This window comes from Micromonas commoda, chromosome 5 (genome assembly GCF_000090985.2).
Source record: "Micromonas commoda chromosome 5, complete sequence".
Taxonomy (NCBI): domain Eukaryota; kingdom Viridiplantae; phylum Chlorophyta; class Mamiellophyceae; order Mamiellales; family Mamiellaceae; genus Micromonas; species Micromonas commoda.
In genome coordinates, this window is record NC_013042.1 from 1,107,467 (window position 1) to 1,120,181 (window position 12,715).

The window sequence follows — 12,715 nt, forward strand, 5'->3', positions numbered from 1 at the left end:
GACACGTGCGTCGTCACCCTCACGCGCTGTCCACGTCCCCGGCGGCCAAGTCGTCGTCGTCCCGCAGCACCCGGCTCAACGCGTCGCCGTCGTTCGCCGCCTCGAGCGCCGCCTCGAGCGCCCTGTCGGGATCGTCCGGGTACCTCTTCGACGCAGCCGCGCGGAGCACACGCACAGCCTCCGCGATATCCGCCTTGGTGTACCGCTGCTTCTCGATTGAAGGTTGGTTTTGGGGGGCGTCACGTGCGGCGCCGTTCGCGGGGGTCGCCGTCGCGGATGGATCCGTCGGCGGCGTCGCGTCGGAAGGAGCTTCGCCGACGCCGTCGTAGTAGCGGCTGGGCAGCCCGAGCCAGTGTTTCCACATCTCCAAGCCCCGGGACCACTCGTCGGTGTCGTCCGCGACGGCGTCGACGCGTCGGTACGGCGTCGGTACCGTCGTCGACGACGACGGCGGGGAGGAGGAGGAGGACGGGGACGGGGATTGGGAGGACCGCGGCTGCGGGCCCCACGACGACGGAATCGGGCAACCCGCCCTCGGATCCGCCGCCTTCGTTCGAGCGCCGCCTTCTCCATCATCCCCGCCGACGCGCCTCGGGACGCGCGCCCCCCTCCCTGCCCCGCCCACCCTCCTCGCGACGGTGCGCCCGTCCGTCACCCGGCTCGCCGCCAGCTCGCGCCTGAACCGCGCCTGGAGCTCGTCAACCTCCGCCTGCGACGCGTTTGACGCCTCGACGTCAGCCTCGACGGCGGCTAACACCTCCAGCGCGTCGGCTTTGGCGAGGCCCGCGCGGGCGCACGCGGTGACAAGCGCCAGCCGCACGCGCGCGTCCGGCGGCGTCTTCACCTCCACGCCGGCGCCGGCCATCTTCGAAGATATCTTCGAAGATCCCGCGAAAGATCCACCAGCCGCGTCGTCGACGATCCAGACGTTCGATGACCGACCCGTCATCGCGTCGTAGAGCGCCCTCGCGCCGTGGACGTCGCCCACCCTCGCGAACCCGTCCATGAACGCGCCGTACGTGTTCAGATCCGGCGCGAGCCCGTCGGCGACCATCGCCGCCACCTCGCGGTGCGCCTCGGCGAACAAACCCCTTCGACACAGCGCGTCCACCAGGCAGTTAATCGCGGTGGCATCCGGTGACGTCCCCGGATCGCTTCGCATCTCGCCCATGAGCCACCTCGCCGCCGCCACGTCCCCTTTCTCGCCGAAGTGCTTGAGCAGGGTGGTGTACGTGACGACGTCCGGCCTGTGCCCCGCGGCGACGAGCGCGGAGAGGACGCCCATCGCCGCCTCGGTGGGTTCGCCGTTTTTAACGCACGCGTCGATGAGGGTGTTGTAGGTGACGACGGTGGTTTCGATACCAGCGGCGCGCATCGACTCCAACACGCGTCTCGCGCGCTCCAAGTTCGCATGCTGATCCGCGGTACCGTCCGGCTTGGCCGCCGCGTCGGCATCGCCGTCGAGAACCCCAACAGAGAAGTCGCCCGCCCCACCATCCGTATTTCCCCCCAAAGTGTGCTTTCCCTGCGAATCTGCTCCAAAGACGCACGACTTGAGCAGGGTGTTGTACGTCACCGCCGTGGGCTCCACCCCGTTTACACGCATCGTCTCCACCAACGCCTCCGCCCGTGCCACGTCCCCGACCCGCACCAAACCGTCCACTATCGTCGAGTACGTGTGCGCGTTTGGCGATACGCCGCCTTCGTCGGACATTCTCCGGATCCAACCCAAAGCGTCGTCGACTCTGCCGACGCGCGCCAAACCCTGCACCAGCGCGGTGTACGCGTGCACCGTCGGCCGCGCGGCTGGCCTGTCCCCCATGCCGCTCCGTAACGCCCGTTCCGCGGAACTCAAATCGCCGCATCGAGCGTACGCGGCGACTCGAGCGCCGTGCGTGGCGGAATTGGGACGTACGTTGGCGTCCCTCATGGCGCGCTCGGCGGTTCGTATCCCGTCGACGTCCCCCGCGCGTCCCGCGGCGGCGATGAGGACGTTGTACAGCCTGGCGCCGGCTTTGGCGGCGATGCCGCGGCGGTTCATCTCCCGGACCAACGCGTCGGCTCGATCGGGCGACCCGTGCGCCATGTACGCGCCCACAGCGGCGGTGTACGCCTGCGCGTCTGGGGTGAGTTTGTCGGACGCCAGGAGCGTTTGCCACAGGTCGACGGCGTCGGGGGTTCGATTCCCGTTCCCGTCGTTGGTGGTTCCATCGGTTTTTGTTTTTGTCATCGCGTCGTCCACCCCGAGATCACCGCGGCTTCGTCGGCGGAGCTCGCGCTTGGAGAGCGCGGTGATGAGGTCGGTGAAGGTTCGAAGGGTGGGTTGCCCCCCCGCGCGAACGTACGCGTCGAAGGCGAGCGCCACCTCCGCGGCCCTGCCGGCCCTCACGCCGTGCCTCACGAGCGACTCCACCGCGATCGGCGACGCGACGACGTTCGCGTCGAGCGCCTCGCGGAACAGGGCGTTCGCCTGGTAGAGCATCCCGGCGGCGCACAGCGCGTCGAGGAGCCGCGAGATGAGGGCGGGTTCGTCGCCCAGGGTGGCGCGCAGCCCTCCCGGGGCGGCTCGCGCGGCGGAGAGCGCGCGGAGGATGGCGCTGGCCTCCCGCCGGAGCTCCGTGGCGGTCGTGGGCCCCGCCGCGGGGGTCCCGCCGGCGCCGCGCGGGGTGCCCGAAATCTTATCATCCCCGCCCGCGCGCCCGGTCGGCTCGCCCACCGCCGGCCGCGCGGGAGGGGACGACGCGACGCGCGCGCGATCGTTCCCCGTCACGTTGGCGACGTGCCGATCGCCCCGTCTCTTCCGCGCGCCGTCGTCGTCATCCCGGGCCCCGGCGTTGGCGTCCGGCCGGCCCGCCGCGCGGGGCGCCGGGCCGAGCCTCGCGCCCGACGTGAGACGTGGCCCATTCCCGAGGCGGCAACGGCAATCATCATCGGCGCGCCCGCCTCGTCGGGTCGCGCGCGACGATCGACGGTCGCCGCCGACGCCCGCGGCGCGCGGGTCGTGCGATCTGCCCGACGCCGACGCTCGCGCCCCGGACCCGGCCCTCCCGCCGATGCGTCCGGGCATCCACCCGCTCCCTATCGCCCGGGCGGCCATGTCTAACACACGGCGCGCCCCCTACCTATGGCTGGCTGGTGGCGAAGCTGCGAAGGGAAGGGAGGGCCAGCCATCGAGAGGCTCTGGTAGAATTGGGAAAAAAAACGGAACGGAGATTCCAGGTTCGATCCCTGGCTTTCAACGCCCGTGAACCTTCGATCAAACCGGAGATTCCAGGTTCGATCCCGCTGCTTTCAACGCCTGTTAGCCTGTGAACCTTCGATGGCACCAAGAGGAATTTGCCGTCTTTTCGTCTTCTCCGAGGGAAAGAAACGCGGCCTTCGCTTTGCCTCGGCCTCTCACAACGACCATGGCGCCCATCGACTACAGCCGCTTCGACGACATCGACACGTCCTCCTCCGAAAACGACGAGGACGGCGACGAGACGGAGCTCGAGGCAGGGGACGCCCCCCCCATTGACCAGCTCTTCGACTTCTTCCGTGCGCGGCGTGCAGAGGAAATGCCCATGCTCTCGCGCGTCGGCCTGGTCACGGAGACGCAGGCCCGGGCGATGTATCGCGCCTCGGACCCGCTTAACAACGAAGACGCGAGGCCGAGACGGCGCCGCGTCGCGCTCGTCAAGGACGACCCCAACGACGCCTTCTTCCCGCCCATCTTCACCGAACGGAAGAAGAGCAACAGCCGCGCCACCGAGAAGGAGAAGACGCGGAGGACGAAGGAACCGTGCGCGGCGTGCGGGACCCGGACGCGTAAGCGGTGCGGTGGGTGCCACAAACTCGGCATCCACACCCCTTACTGCGGCGCCTCCTGCCAAAACGCCCACTGGCCGACGCACAGGCGCGCGTGCGGCGAACGCCACCCCGAGATCGTCGCGAGGAACGCTTCGAATGCTTCGCCTATACCCGACGCTTCGGACGAGGCGTTCGGGCGCGACGACGCGACGGGGGGCCGGACACAGCTGTCGTGCAACCAAGCGTGCGCGGCGAGGGACGCGCACGCGCTGGCCGAGGCTCTTCGCGCCGGTCGCGGGGCGGCGCCCGACGCGGACACGTGCGAGATCGCGGCGGCGTGGAATGCGCTCGATTGCCTCAGATTGCTCCACGCGTACGGGTGCGAGATGAACAAGGCGGCGTGCCTCGTGACGGCGGTGCGATACGGCGCGAGGGACTGCGTGTTATGGCTGAAGGATGGCGTGCTCTTCCCACCGCCGACGGGACCACCGCCGACGGGAGGATGGGACCTACCCCCCCTCGAGAGGATGAAAGCATTGATGGAGGAGCTTCAAGACGCCGTCATGCCTCACGTCGCGTCGCCGCTACGCACGGCGTTTGAGCGAGCGAATCGCATCGAGAGGGATTTCGCGTCCGTGAGGGGGTTCATGTTTGCGTCCGTGGGGGGCGTGATTCGCGACGCGTTGCTGATCGGATCGAACGCCGAGCCGGCGAGACTCGACCCTTTCGCGGACGACTTTGAGCCCGGACCCGACTTTGACGAGGAGGACGTACAGGGGGTGGACCCGCTGGTGATGCGGTTTCCCGCGGGGGCGATCGACGCCCCGCCGGGGTACGAGGTCGTGGACGCGTGGGGAATATATTGATACGGGTGACGGCGCTCCGCTCTCATCGGCAGACGCGACCCGAAAGAATCGTTCGTTCGTTGAAAATAAATCTCATGCGCTAAAAGTCGTCAGTCGTCGTCGTTCAGCAGCAGGCTCCCGAAGCGCAGGCGCCCGCGCCGTCGCCGCCGGGCATCGCCACCGGCGGCCCGCCGCAGTCGAACGCCCCGTAGTGCGTGCTCCTGTCGCCGTGCACGTCGAAGTGCGCACCGAGCCAAGTCTCGCCGAGCATGGAAGCCGTGTTGCCGCACACGAGAAACGGCTTGTTCTTCTCGATCCTGTGGTGATCGTCCAGCGAGTACGCGTTCGGGTGGCCGTCGATGGTTCCCTTGTACACCACGTACTGTCCGTAGTCCTCGCATATGCTCTCCAGCCTGCCCGGGAGCTTGAACAGCCGGTACGTGAGGGAGTAGAACCTAGCCTCGCCGAGCAGCGCCTTGAGCTCCTCGTCCCTCACCTCAATCTCGTGCCCTTCCAAAACCCTCGGATCCGCGAAGCCGGTTCCCACGCACAGCCGCTTGAAGTCCTCGACGTACATCGCCCCGCCGAGGCACTCGCCCAGCAACACCGGGTGCGACCTGATCTCCTCCGGGAGCCTGCGATCGCAGTAGACGTCGGAAAAATAAAATTCACCCCCCGACGCCAGCGCCCTCCAAGCCTCCGAGAGCACCGCGGGCTTGTCCGGAGAGAGGTTGACGACGCAGTTGCTGATGATGAGGTCCACGCTCTCGTCCCCAACCCCGGCCGCCGCGAGGTCCTCGATCGTGCCCTTCTTGAACTCCATGTTCGGCGAATTATATCCCAGAGTCTCCACGCAGTACGACTTCGCGTGCTTCTTCGCGACGTCCAGCTGCGCATCCGTCATGTCGACGCCGGTGACGCGTCCGGACTCGCCGACGAGCGCCGCGGCGACGTAGCAGTCGCGTCCGCTTCCGGACCCGAGGTCGAGCACGCGGAGGCCGTCGATACCCTGCGGCGTGGGGGATCCGCACCCGTAGTACTTGGCCTTGACCTCGTCGGGGACGTTCGAGAGGATGCCGCGGATTCGCTTCGGGAGGTCGTACGGGGTGCAGCACGCGGACGTCTTGAGATCGTCGGACGTCTGCAGGGTCTCGCCGTAGTAGGTCTGGACGCTGGATCGGACGGCGTCGTCGCCGCCGCCGTCGGGGGCGATGATCTTGGCGCCCATGAGGGTGTCCAGCGCGCTAGATCCCGAGGCGGTGGCGTCGGCGGCGACGGCGACGTGGCCGCGGTGGCGGGATCTCGCGGGCGCGCGAGCGCTCCCGCGGTAAAGGGCGCGGGCGCCGCGGGGCGTCGCGAGGAACGGCGCCCGAATGGTGGGTGCGACGGCGGCCATGACGTTTCTCAGAGATGCGCGGATGCGTGCTCGGATGGGGCGGCGTCTGCGAGACTGCGCGTGTCGAAGAAATCCTGTGGCTCTCCGCGACTCTCCCGGAATATTCTCGTCAGCGGAACCGAATCTTCGACCGGCACTGCTCAATCGCGCCCCAACCTGCGTCGCTCGAGACATGGCGTCGACATCTTCGCTCCGTCCCGTCATCACGACGGCGTCGGTCGATCGCCGCGGCGTCGTCCCTCGCCCCGCGCGAATCACGGCCGCGCCAAAGCTCGTCGGAGCCCTCGCGTCCATCGCCCTCGTCGCCGCGCAGCCGACGGCCCTCGCGGGGGGAGACGAGGTGGGGGCGGGAGGAGGCGGTCGGGGTTTGGGCGGTCAGGGTTTGGACGGCGGCGCCGGTGCCGTGGCCAAGGCGGTGACGGCGACGCCGCTGGAGTGCGCGAACGACCCGTCGTGCGCGACGGAGCGATCGGACCTCCTCGCCGCGGGGGCGTACGCTCCGAGCGTGGACACAGCTGTCGACGTCGACGACGATCCCGACGCCGCGGTGAGACGCGCGATCTGTCCGCGCAATCCCACCGCCGACGTCTGCCGCTCGATGAAGGATCGTAAGAAGGTGAACGACAGCAAGTGTAGGATACCCGTAGGACTCGGATGCGCGATGTGGAAGTGACGAGTTAACAAAGCAACTTACATCGCCGATTCATCATTCACCCCGGGCTGGGCCGCGGCCGCTCCGGCGGCGGGCCGACGCCGCCGCCGGGATCCTCCAGCCACCCCGCCCGAAGCATCCGTCGTCCCGCGCCGGCGCCCCGTCCCAGCGGGTCCTCCCAGTTGGGCAGGTTCGCGCTCGCCTCGTTCATCATCTCGATGAGTCGCTTCACGAGCTCGTTGTCGCACCCGGGAGGGGGAGGCTCCAGGTTCTTCGGCGGTATGCCCGCCATGAAGCTGCGCTTGTCGAAACGCCACGCGCCGATCTTCCCCGGGGTGAAAACCCCGTTCTTGTCGTAGTCCATGCCGTACGTGAAGTGCAGGATGAAGAACTCGCCGAGGCCCTTATCCCACGGCGGCTGCGCCATCAGCGCCGGGCGCAAATCGTGGCGAACGCCGGCAATCTTGCTCGCGATGGTGTAGCCGTACATCTCCAGGACCCACCCCCACGCCTTGTCCGCTTCCCTGTCCTGCTTGATCTTCAGCGTCACGTCGTGCCATATGGGCGCCACCCTGCGCAGGTCCTCCTTGTGAATGAACACCGGCGACGAACCGATGGGGTCCATATCCTCAATCTCCTGGTCCGTCAGGTGCTCGCCCGCGAAGCGTCGAATCAGCTCGGGGAAGCCCTTGGGGTTGATGTAAAAGAAAGGAAACGCCGCGGCGGTTCGACCGTTCATGAGGTTCGCCAGCGGCCGCAGGTAGAGGTGGTCGGGCTCGGCCATCAGGACGTAGTCCTCCTCGATGTCGCCGCACTTCTCAAAATACTGCTTGAACGCGTTGGGCCTGGACAGCACCACGAACCCCATCTCGTTATCCAACCTGTCCACCACGCACGTCGGTATCTCGTCAACGAGCGCGTCCGCCTTGTCGTGCAAGATCCTGGTGAATCCACCCATCTGGCACCCGTCGGGATCTTCATCCTCGCACCTCTCCCTCATGCGCTCGTACCAGTAGTGCATGACGCGAACCTGCCACGCCTGGTATACGTTAGCGTTCGTGGTGACGAGCACGTGAAACTTCTTGTGCGCGCCGCGCTCGCCGCGAACGTCCGCGGGCTTCGCCATCGATCCGCTGATCCAAGGGTTGGTCTCGTCGCTGACGCCGGTGGGAATCTCCGGCCGGCCCTGGCGCTTGAGCCAGCACGCGCCAGACGGCTGGGTCCCGCATCCACCCTCCAGCGGGCAGTACACCCACACGTTGCACCCGCCGTTGTGTTTCTTATCCGACAGGAGCTCGCACTCGTCGTGGCACTCCCGCGGCGATCGCTTGATGTTGGTCTCTCCCCATTTCACGACGTCGCCGCCGTACTCGGTGTGCTCCTTACGACTCGCGTACGAGTCCCACGTCGAATCTGATGACGAATCTGATGACGCAGTCGGCGTCGGGTCGGACTTCTTCCGTTTCCGCCGCGACGATCCGAACCAGGATTTGGACGCCTTTGTTTCCTTCGGCGGCGGCGCGGCGTCGGCGTCGGCGTCGGCGGCGGCGTCGGTGGCGTCGTCGGCGGCGGCGATTGCGGGTACGAAGGGCTCGAGCACGTTTCCCACGCGTCGGGTCTCGATCTTGAGACCGGACGATCGGGCGCGCGCCACCTTATCCGCGTCGGAGACGGCATCCGCGGTTCGCGCCTCCCCCCGCTGTCCTCCTCCCTCGGAGGCTTTGTGCGCGTTGGTGATGACGTCCGTGGGATGCTCCTCCTTCTCCGAGATGACCTCCGTCGTGCCGTCAGCCTTGCGTCGAACTTTCCGTACGATCCGCTTCACGACCCGCTTCCGTCGCCGGCCGCTCGCGTCGACGACAGCTGTGTCGGGATCGCGCGAGTCGAGCGGGTGGCCGTCGCGACGCGCGCGCGCGGCGAGCTCCTCGAAGACACCGCGCTCGCGCGTCCACCCGCCGAGGCCGCCGACGTGCCCGACCGCGTCCGTCAGGGAGCCGCGCGACGATCCATCATCGTGCGCCGTCGCGTCGGTGCCGAGATCGCCGAGCGCGCGGCGGGGTGACGGGCGGTCCGCGCCGTGGGATGAGAAGACGTTGAAGGCGACGAGGAACGCCGCCAGGAAGGCGAGCGCGGGGACGCGCCGCCCCGCCATCGTCTCGTCAGCCGTCGGGGCACCGCGACGAGTGGTGACCGCGCGCGCCTCTCGAGAGAGAGGGGCTCTCGTCGGTTTTCCCGCGAGGCGTCGATCGACTCGTCGTCGGGTCGAAAATGCCCTTAAACCCCGACACGACGTTCATTCCCACCTCGAATGCACGTACGATTTGGCGACGCGAATTAATCAATTAACGGACACGAAACTCCATTCTTCGAACCGGTCGCCTGTGCATTCTCATCCAGGCCGCGGCTGTTACACTTTTTTCCCACGAAATCCGCACGCGCGGCACTCACAACTGTCGACGCGAGCAACATGTCCTACGAGCAGGCCGCCGCGGAGCGGCTCCTCAACCATCACGGCGACGCCGACGCCCCGACGCGATACGCCAAGCGTCGCGCCTCCGCACTCGGCGGCGTCCTCCTCTCGGTGCGACCGCGTCCGCGGCCCGTCTCCCCGACGCGCGCGACTCGCGACCGTCGTCCCGTTCACCCACGACTCGTCCGTCCCTCCGCGGCCTCCCCCCGCGCGCCTCGCCCGAACCCCGCGCCTGACCCCCCGGCCGCCTCCCGAATGCCCACCCCACGCAGGCTTCGCTCGCGTGCTTCTGCGTCCTCGCGGTGCTCGGGGTCCACCGCTTCGGCGCCGCGTCCCCCGCCGCCGCGAACCGCGGCCGCGTGGTCCCGACCAACACCCTCGGATCCTCCGCGCGCGGGACCACCTCGCGCGCGCTCGACTGCCGCCCGGACGCCGCCGGCGCGGTCCACTGCTTCTCCCCCGGCGCGTTCGAGACCGTCGAGGTCGCCCGCGACGGCGCGCCGATCGAGCCCGAGCCCGCCGCCGGCCGCAGGTCGAAGCGCGCCAAGTCCGACGCGTCCGCGCGGCCCATCGCCCGATCCGCCGCGGACGACGTCGACGACGCCGATCCACGCGAGCTCCTCCGCCGCGACGAGCTCCTCCGCCGGCTGGCGTGCGTCCCCGACGCCGCCACCGGCGCGCTTCGATGCGTCACCCCGGGTGCCTTCCCCGTCGTCGCGGTCGCCCCGGACGGGAGCCCGATCGATGATGCGCATCATCACAAATCGACGCGGCGCTCCTCTGAGACCTCCGAGACCCGTCGTCGTCGTCGATCCCGCGCGACCGAGCCCGTCGAGAGGCTCGGCGCCGCGAGGGACGAGAAGAAGTCGGCGCACCCCGCGCGTGGCGCCGCCGCGAAGGGCGCCGCCGCCGCGCGAGCGTCGTGTCGCCCGGGTGTCGACGGCTCGATGCGGTGCGCCACCCCGGGCGCGTTTCCCGCGGTGAACCCCGACGCGCTCGACGTGCCCGCGAAGACGTCGGACGATTCCACCGCCAGCACCGGCAAGGCCAGGCGCGACGACGCCTCCTCCGACTCCGAGAAGAAGGCATCCGAGAAGAAGGCATCCTCGTCATCCGACAAGAAGGCGTCGAAGAAGACGGTGGACGACGTTGAAAACAAAAACGACGAAAACGCGGAGAAGACGAAGGCGGTCGTCCCGGAAGAAGAGTCCGATCCCGACGCGCAGATGCTGCAGGAGACGGACGCCGTCACCGTGGACGAGATGGCGGGCGAACGAAGGGAGAGGCACCCGGCGGCGTACCAGGTGGTGGACGCGGCGTACGAGGCGAGACGCGAGAAGGAACGCGAGGAGGCGGCGATTGCGGAGCGAGAGGCAAAGTTGGAGGACTCCTACCGGGACGAGGACGCCTCCGTGCTGGCCGAGTCGGAGATTAAGAGCTGGGAAAAGTCCGCGACGACGGAGATCACGCCGGACCGGATGGCGCAGTTCAAGGAGATGGAGATGGAGGGCGCCGAGGAACCGATGGACGGGGAGGTTGACGAGGTGCCGAAGAGGTTGCACGAGCCCAAGCTGTTTTGCGCTCCCGACGCGGATGGCAAGATGAAGTGCGCGCACTCGCTCGTCGCCGCGGCGCAGTGAAAGGGAGGACGCGGCGTCTCCGCCGGTGTTTGTTAATGTCAATGAGATCGTTGACTCAACACGCGCGACGGTCCTACTCATAAGTGTTACAAGTAATCTTAACGGTCCCGCTGGCGAGTCAGCTTTTCATGTTCGGGTGTAATAACGTTATCTCGCCCTCGGCGGCCCCCAGAGCCGCTTTCGCGCTGCGAGACCACCGTCGCGACTCGGCTTTGGCCGGAGTATCCACCGAACGATGTCCTCCGAGGACGTGCCGCCTCCCGCGCCGGATTCCGGCGCCGGCGACGCGGGAGCCCCCGCGGGAGAAATCCTCGAGGAGGCGCATGGGCAAACCCACCATGAGCCGGCGACCGTGACCTTCGCCGACGACGATATGACCGAGCGGCGGCGCGCGCTCGAGGTGCAGTCCGAGTCGAACCTCGCGGACGCCGCCATGGACGCGCTCTTCGTCAAGCAGCGTCAGTCCGAGGGCGGTCTCAGAAGCTGGAAGGCGATGCGCTCGAGGGCGGTCAGGAGGCAGCTCCTGCAGATGTCGCGCGCGACCTCCAGCCGCCTGACGAACGTGAGGAAGATGCAGACGCCGTCGGTGAACGCGGTGATGCCCCACATGATCGCCCCCGATGACATAGACCCCGGCCTCGGCGTCGAGCCGCCGCCGACGTCGCGCGACCCATCGACGGACGCGCTCGCGGCGGGAGCGCCTCCGGGTCAATCCCTTGGCCCGAACGGAGCCTCGCCGGATACCCAGCTTCCCCGCCCACTCGAGTCCCTCGACTCGACGGCGTCGCTGCGGCCGTCGCTGCGGCCGTCGCGAGAACCCAGCGAACGAAAGGTCGAAAACGTCGAGCTCGAACCCGAGACGGCGGCGGAGGAGATCGACGAGAAGGAGGACAAGCTCGCGGCGTGGCTCCAGTGCTCGGGTCTTCACACCGTCGGCAAGTGGGTGCTAAACTACCGCAAGCACCCGTCGTGCTGGGCGGCGCTGTTGATGCTCCACGGCGTCCCGGAGGTGAGCGGCAGGCTGCGCGCCAAGGTGGAGAACTACGCCATCTACTCCGCGCTGTTCCTGTCCTGCACGATAGCCGCGGTGATGGACCCGCCGCCGGCGATGGACTGCGAGCGCCGCGAATTCGAAGGCGATTACGAGAGATACAGGTGCGAGGTGGCCAAGCGAGTGGCGGCGTACGCGCTCATCGCGTCCATCGCGATGCACTTCCTGGCCATCATACTCGCGATGGCTTTCGTCAACGCGCTGAACGAGTGCGCGCGAGAGAGCGACGTGTTCCGCGTGTTCGCCCGCGGCCAAGGTTTCCTCGCCACGTACAAGTGTCAAAAGGCGTTTCGGATCGGTAGCGCGTGCACGATGGTGGCGGTGGGCGCGGTGTCGCTGGAGATGATCGGATGGGACGCCGTGGCGTTCGAGCTGCTGCTCGCGGCGTACGTGGTGCGCACGTTCACGCACACCTCGCACCTGCTGTTCAGCAACGGAAGCCTGGTGAACTACTGGCGGACGGAGCTGGGCGGGAAGCCCGACGAGGACGACCCTTACGACATCCAACCCGCCGTGGAGGTGTTCAAGGAGCGGCTCAAGTACTCGCACGGAGTGCTCGGGGACCCTCTGGAGAGCGCCAAGACGTCCATGGCGGGCTCGCAAACCTCCGACGGAAGGAGCGACGGGAGCGGCAAGGGATCCAGGGGGATCCTGGGGCGGCTTCGGAGCTCAAACAAAACGCCGCGGCTTCGCATGGATGGCAAGTCCGCGGAGGAGAGCGACTCTGGCGAGGAGGAAGCCATCGACAGGCTGCGGAAGAACCTGAAGCGTGAGAAGAAAAAGGAGAAGAAGAAAAGCGGTTACGTCGACCACCACGGCAACCACCACGGCTCCAAGGCGGCCGCCATCCTGTGACGTCTCTTCAAGCGCTC

At 67.9% G+C, this 12,715-nt stretch overlaps 6 protein-coding genes across 6 annotated transcripts; 3 read left to right on the forward strand and 3 right to left on the reverse strand.

Moving 5' to 3' along the window:
- Positions 1-19: 19 nt before the first annotated feature.
- Positions 20-3,097, reverse strand: MICPUN_58811 (predicted protein; the record flags this gene model as incomplete). The annotated part of the gene is made up of 1 exon (XM_002502578.1): positions 20-3,097. One exon carries the CDS (start codon positions 3,095-3,097, stop codon positions 20-22), a length of 3,078 nt encoding a protein of 1,025 aa, XP_002502624.1.
- A 310-nt stretch (positions 3,098-3,407) lies between these two features.
- Positions 3,408-4,655, forward strand: MICPUN_58812 (predicted protein; the record flags this gene model as incomplete). Its single annotated transcript, XM_002502205.1, has 1 exon — positions 3,408-4,655. One exon carries the CDS (start codon positions 3,408-3,410, stop codon positions 4,653-4,655), a length of 1,248 nt encoding a protein of 415 aa, XP_002502251.1.
- Positions 4,656-4,758: 103 nt separating this feature from the next.
- On the reverse strand, positions 4,759-5,862 carry MICPUN_81388 (predicted protein; the record flags this gene model as incomplete). The annotated part of the gene is made up of 1 exon (XM_002502579.1): positions 4,759-5,862. One exon carries the CDS (start codon positions 5,860-5,862, stop codon positions 4,759-4,761), a length of 1,104 nt encoding a protein of 367 aa, XP_002502625.1.
- Positions 5,863-6,740: 878 nt separating this feature from the next.
- On the reverse strand, positions 6,741-7,850 carry MICPUN_81420 (predicted protein; the record flags this gene model as incomplete). The annotated part of the gene is made up of 1 exon (XM_002502580.1): positions 6,741-7,850. A coding segment is annotated over one exon (1,110 nt), but the record flags the coding sequence as incomplete, so codon positions are not given.
- Positions 7,851-9,149: 1,299 nt separating this feature from the next.
- MICPUN_105624 (predicted protein) lies at positions 9,150-10,922 on the forward strand (the record flags this gene model as incomplete). The annotated part of the gene is made up of 2 exons (XM_002502206.1): positions 9,150-9,263; positions 9,425-10,922. 2 exons carry the CDS (start codon positions 9,150-9,152, stop codon positions 10,790-10,792), a joined length of 1,482 nt encoding a protein of 493 aa, XP_002502252.1. The 3' UTR covers positions 10,793-10,922.
- A 105-nt stretch (positions 10,923-11,027) lies between these two features.
- On the forward strand, positions 11,028-12,698 carry MICPUN_50371 (predicted protein; the record flags this gene model as incomplete). Its single annotated transcript, XM_002502207.1, has 1 exon — positions 11,028-12,698. One exon carries the CDS (start codon positions 11,028-11,030, stop codon positions 12,696-12,698), a length of 1,671 nt encoding a protein of 556 aa, XP_002502253.1.
- Positions 12,699-12,715: the final 17 nt, after the last annotated feature.